At 33.5% G+C, this 6576-nt stretch overlaps 1 protein-coding gene and 1 long non-coding RNA gene across 3 annotated transcripts; both read left to right on the plus strand.

The window, feature by feature from the left end:
* Window positions 1-46: 46 nt before the first annotated feature.
* On the plus strand, window positions 47-1549 carry LOC105767765 (uncharacterized). 2 transcript variants are annotated; one of them, XR_008195439.1, is made up of 3 exons: window positions 50-497; window positions 589-725; window positions 1119-1549. It is a non-coding gene; the product is annotated as an uncharacterized LOC105767765 (long non-coding RNA). The 2 variants fall into 2 exon arrangements; XR_001125602.2 differs by having other exon boundaries at window positions 47-497; window positions 589-1549.
* Window positions 1550-5669: 4120 nt separating this feature from the next.
* LOC105767764 (germin-like protein 9-3) lies at window positions 5670-6236 on the plus strand. Its single transcript, XM_012587331.2, has one exon. The coding sequence runs from the start codon at window positions 5670-5672 to the stop codon at window positions 6234-6236; it is 567 nt and encodes a 188-aa protein (XP_012442785.1).
* The last annotated feature ends 340 nt before the right edge of the window (window positions 6237-6576 follow it).

Genomic DNA, 6576 nt, shown 5'->3' on the forward strand with positions numbered 1-6576 from the left:
AAGTAACCCTAATCCACCTACCATTGCCACCTATCGTTCTATAACTGCAAACCTTGGGTTGTGCCTCGGTTTTGCATTTCCTAAAACTTGAAACCAGGCCCCTAACTTCTGCAATGAGAAAGTAAAATGTTTCTAGATAATACTAAAAAAAATATTTGAAAAAAACCCTAATCCTAACTATCCCTTCCCCTTTCGTTCTGTCACTATGTTGCTGAATCTTTGCTCGTCGATGGACCTGGTAACCATAATATTTCAATCTTCATCCTTTTTCCCCAAATCCCACCATTTTCGGAGTTCCTCGGAGCTCTAATCACACCTTTACTTTCTCCGGGCTCAGTTCACCACACCATCGATATTACTCCCTCTAAACAAATCAACGTTGTTCTTTTAAAACTATGGGCTCAAACTCCAACGACGTTTCTTCTAACTAGTAAGTCAGATAGATGCTTCATTTCCCCCAAGCAGCCACCTGTGCACCGCCCCGTTGGCTTCCCATGGTACGCAACGAAACGCAAAATGTTTGAAGTTTCATGTTTTTTCTTGTATATCGTTTATAATACCCCCAATTACTAATCTATCATATTCCAGATTTTGTAGCTTTTTATGACGGTCCTTGAATCGCCTTGAATGATAACTTTGTCAAATCCCATTTCTCTTTCAAAAACCACTCATTGGAGACATGCATAAGCTTCAGCGGTTGTCTGGTCATGGATATTATTTATTGCGTAAGTACTTGAACCCATAACTAGCCCCATACGATTCCTGATAATTTTTCCCGGAACTACTTTGTTGCTCTGTTCGTTAAACGTGATATCAAAATTCACCTTTACATGACTTTCTGTCAGGGGTTCCCACTGTGTTTTCTCCATATGAATTTGCATGTTGTTGCTTCTTGCAGCATGGCAAGCTCTGTAATGTATGCTTTAATAAGAGCCACAATCTCGTATGAACTTTGTTAAATACCTTCGTAATAGTATTTGTTTTTGTTATACCATATTGCCCATAGTGAACTGCTAGACATGTACAACTGTATGCATTGTTGATATTGAAAGCCTCAGCTAACCACTGTTTCCATGTTTGATTGACATGTGTGTGCCACTGTTATTGCCATTTGCTAGAGGACTCGTTTCGCAAGGGTGCAATCTCTAAATAGATGGCTAATTGATTCTTCTTCTCCGCATAATGGGTACAGGGCATCATACCTTAGTCTACGAGCTTTTAAATTACTTATTGCTTGCAATTCTCCATAGATTAATGGGTACCTTGTTGGGGACTTTTAAGCTCCATACCTTTATATAATATTTTCTAGTATTTTCCGAAAATGTTGTAATTTCATTCCCCAATAGGTGTAGTTCTTCTGTAACACATTGTTTGTAATCATTTTCTACCGTATACTCCCCTAGTCTGTCCCCTCACCAAATCTTGATATCTGGTTGCAAAGAGTTCCCTAGGGAAATGGACTCAATTATTTTAACTTGTTCTTTTGGGAACAACCTCCTCAAGGTCTCCTCCCTCCAAGTATTAGATTCATGGTAAATTAGATTTGCAACTAATGTGTACTTGTAAAACAATATTTTGAAACTGTAACTTTTCTTCTCTAGGGAGCCAAGGATCATTCCATATATTAATTGACTTTCCATCTCCAATTCTCCATCTCATGCCCGATTCTAGAACACTTCGAGTGCCCCATATGGTCCTCCAGATAAATGAAGGGTAAGCCCCTAATTCGGCATTAAGAAAATCACTTATTGGGTAGTATTTAGACTTCATTACTTACGCGAGTAAACTTGTGGGGTTGGTGATTACCTTTCACCTTTGTTTTGCCAACAAGGCTTTATTAAAACTCGATAAATCTCTAAAACCAACCCCCCATTGCGCTTTAGGGATACATGATGATGCCTAACTACACCAATTAATACCCTTATTTGTTTTCAAATTTTGCCACCAGAATTTTCACATAATGTTCTCTAACTCTCGACATAATAAAACTGGTAATTTGAGAACTTGCATAGCATGTGGAATGGCTTGCAAAAAATTTTTGATAAACATTTTTTTTCCTCCAACAGATAAATTACAAATACTCAAATTTTGTACTTTTGTTAAGAGTTTTTCTTTAATTTCAACAAAGGCGTTTCTCGTCCTCCTTCCCACCGTCGTTGGAAGTCCAAGGTATTTTTCTGGGTTGTTGGTTATTCGAACCCTCAAATCACTCCCTATCTACCTTTTGACCGCATCGTTAACATTGTTACTAAAATAAATTAATGACTTCTTGAAATTTACCATCTGACTTGATATCTTTTCGTATTCATTGACCATTGACCTTATGACTAATGCTCCCTCCACTGTTTCTTTTCCAAATAAGATGCTGTCATCAACAAAAAATAAGTGGGTTATTGATAAACCACCTCTCTCAATTCTTGCTCCTTTTATTCTTCTTTCCCTTCGTGCATTATTTAGAAGTCTTCAGAACCCCTCCGCGCAAATGATGAAAAGATATGGGCTTAAGAGGTCTCTTTGCCTTATTCCTCTAGAAGGTTTGAATTCAATCCCTTTCACACCATTAAACACAACAGAATATGAGACACTTTTAATGCAACGAATGATTAAAGAAACCCACTTCTCACAAAAACCAAGCCTTCTCATTATGTTTTCAACGAAAGTCCACTTACCCTATTGTATGATTTGCTCATGTCTAGTTTTAGGGCAAAATTTCCAATCCCATATCGTTTCTTCTTAAAGGAATGCAACAATTCGTATGCCACTAATATGTTATCAGTAATCTGTTTACTTAGGCAAAAGCACCTTGTGTTTCTTCAATGCAATAGCTATGAGCCTTTCTATATTGACGATAGTTTTCGAGATTATTTTATATGCTACATTGCAAAGGCTGATTGGCCAAAATTGGCTCACTTTTTTGGATTATTGACTTTAGGGATTAGAACTATGTTGGTATTGTTAATAGTGCTTGGCTCTTTCTCATTGTTCAAAATTTCCAAACAAAATCTAGCTACATCCTTCCCTATAATATGCAAATATTTTTGAAAAAAGAGAGTAGGGAACCCATCCATACCTGACGCTTTTAAAGGAGCCATTGTTTTTAAGGCTTCCCACAACTCATCTTCTTTAAAGTTAGCTGAAAGCTCCTCATTAAGATGTCCAGGAATGCAAGGTTGAACTTCTGCCCTTAAATTTTAGCAACCTTGCACAGGTTTTATGGAGAAAAGATCCACAAAATATCTTGTTGCTAAATTTAGCAATTCGTTATCCCCCTTAATCCATCTGCCATTCTCATATTCAAGCCCTTTAACTGTGTTCCACTTCTTGCGATAGGATGCATGGTTGTGAAAAAACGCTGTGTTACGATCACCCATTCTGAGCCAATTTGCCCTTGCTTGCTATTCCCCAAAAATTTATTCTTTATCAACTTCCATATTTAAAGCTAGCTTGACTTCAATGATCTCTGCTAATTGCTCTTCAATGACGCAAACTTTTATTGGTTTGGACCCATTCTTTTAAGGAATTACCCAAATTTATACGTGTGATTATTAATGTCAAATAAACTTTTTCAATGAAAATGAAAAATAAATGAAAAATATATAAAAATAAAAAATCATCAATTTTATGTAATTAATCATTTTAACTTATACACTTAAAATTTTCAATTTTAATTTTATATAATTTTGAAATTTGAATGTTGCATATGCTGTTAACTAATGAGATCATGCTAAAAACAACCGTGTACCCTTATGCAACAAAATATTTATATTATTAAAGCACAAATTTAGAGACTAAATAGAATATATTTCATTGTTAATTAAATTATTAAATTGACATTAAAAAATTGATTGTGGAGTTAAATTTTAAAAAAAGTAATATACTTTAAAAGTCTTATAATTTAATGTATAATTTTGCACTTGATAAATTAATATATAATATAAGTGAACTTAAGTACTACAAAATTATTAAAATAATAATTAGATAAATCTAAATCTTAAACCCTTCATAAAACCAACTATATTATTTGTAAAAATAGAATGTCGATAATGACAATATACCACAAAGAAAAGAGAAATAAAATAAAGAACACGCAGATTTTTACGTGGAAACCCTTTTGGGAAAAAACTACGGGGAGAGGAGAAGAAAATTCACTATGTCGAATTCGAATAATTACAAGAGTAGTAGACTATGTCTATCTATAGGCTTGTAAAACCATATTCTAATAGGAGTGTAGTAAGATTGAAACACCTTATTCTAACCAATATCAAATAGATAGAGTTTAATAAGGTTTAAAAACATTATTCTAAAATAAAATAAAAGAAGTATAGTTCTATAGAGATTTTACTTTTATTTTATTTTACCACTGTATTTTATTTAAATAAGGATTCGGTCACTTAGTTTTAACATTATTAGTATTAAATCAATAATAATTCATACAAACTAAATAATTACAAAAATAACTTCAACTTAATTAGTTTTTCCCCAATACGTTTGGTTTTGCTTTTAGTAAAACTTTCACCAATATCACTTTTATCTTTTGAATTGAAAGGAATTCACAATTCGTCATAGCGGGTTAATGATAAATATAATCCTTTTCACAAAAATAAAAATAACTTAATTACCTTTTGGTGCCATGTGGCACATAAATTAAAATAATCACATTCTAAATAAAATGCTAAATTTCTAATTAATATTCAAGGATTTGTATTAATTATCCTTTAAAAAATTTCCTAATCAAATTATTAGCAATTTCATACAACATCAATATCTCAAAATCATTCATCTAATAAAAATCTATTTTTTATGTAAAATATTTGATCTACCACAGGCAAAGTCACCATCTTCATTTTTAGAGAATAATTAAAAAGAAAGAAGAGTTGTTACCAAATTAATGAGATATATTTGAAAGTATTGAAAGTTTAATTATATATTTTGTAAAATTTTTAGAGATAAAGCATAAAAGAATTTTCTTTAAAGAAGATAAAGATTAAGGCAGATGGAAAGAGAATAATTTAATTTTATATAAGATTCTTATTTTATAAAATTATTAGTGATATAAATTAAAATTTCTTTCATAAAGAAAATTTTTAAAAAATTATTGACCCCACAACCACCGGATAGAGTGGAAACCCCACATTTGGTTACAGTTTTTATTCAGAAATTATGGAAATATTTTTCTTGTGCAGCAGCAGCTTTGTAGTGTATACCTGTTTTCTACCCGAAATTGGAATTCTACTTTCCTTATATCATTAAAAATTGTGACGAAACCTTAATGTCATTTTATCGTACTAACTACATTATTTTAAATCACATTTTTCCAACATTTTTTAGTCATAGTTCGGCATCCATGTCTTCCTTTGATCGTCTTACTAGACCGTATCATATTCTTAAATAGACGCTTCAGTTAACTGTCTTGATGCATATGGAATATCATAAATTTGAGCAAATTGGCTTGCAATATTTGATCCTTTGGTGAAAAGTTCAAGAAATTACATACAAGACAAATATTAGCATTGTATTTCTTCATAGCTGCCGGCCATTTGCATATGGTGAAGAATTTGTCAAGTTACTATTAAGCTTCAGCTTCCTTTTTAATATATACAATCCTTTAATAACTAGCTTTTGTTTTACCATCTTTTATGTACTTATGAGATTATCTGAAAATTGCAGGTATGGGTATCATATCATGCATTCATTCCATTTTATTTGTACTAATGGTTGCCCAGGTGATACATGGTAGTGAGATAGACCTTAAGCTTGACTCTGTGATCCCTCCAAATATCACCACCGATTATGCAAACTTCTTCACACACTCTGCCTTTCGTGTCCTGATCGGGGCCGATCCACCGACAGCTTTCAAGTTTATGAAAGTGAGCGAGGCAGAATTTCCAGCCTTAAATGGTCAGGGTGTTTCTTATGCTGTTCTGCAATTCCCTTCAGGCTCCTTAAATCCGTCCCATCGCCATCCTCATTCCGCCGAGCTTCTTTTTCTTCTTATAGGCTCTCTTAAAGTCGGATTTGTAGATGCAAATGATGTGTTACATACTAAGACACTTCAAGCTGGAGATCTTTTTATTTTCCCCGTGGGAGTTGTCCATTATCAGTACAACTATGGGCGGGACTTGGCTTTCGCGATTTCCGCCTTCGGGAGTGCAAATGTTCGAACCATAACTACTCCGGGTCTGTCGAAAAGATTACCAAGTCTTGCAAGATTGATGCATCAAATGTTGAGAAGATGAAGGCTTCTCTTATAGCCTCAAGGACCATAGCAGATTGAAACAACCTTGTAATATTTAGGTTTTTCTCCTTAATTGGATTGGAATTCAGTTGCCTTGCATCTTGCAATTTTGATTTCCAGTTCCATTAAATACTCAGTTCTTACTGAAATTAGACAAATTAAATGCATATACACCTGAGGCAGATGAATCTTGCCATACGAATCTCCTAAGAGAAGAGGTAGTTTTCTTATATAATAGGGGATGAAACTTAATATAACGAGGGTTTAGTAAATAAGACTGTAAGACCCAATTCCCTGAGCTAGTAGCTAAATCCGAGTAAGGAATGCTACATTTCAGTATA

This window comes from Gossypium raimondii, chromosome 4 (assembly GCF_025698545.1).
Source record: "Gossypium raimondii isolate GPD5lz chromosome 4, ASM2569854v1, whole genome shotgun sequence".
Lineage (NCBI taxonomy): Eukaryota > Viridiplantae > Streptophyta > Magnoliopsida > Malvales > Malvaceae > Gossypium > Gossypium raimondii.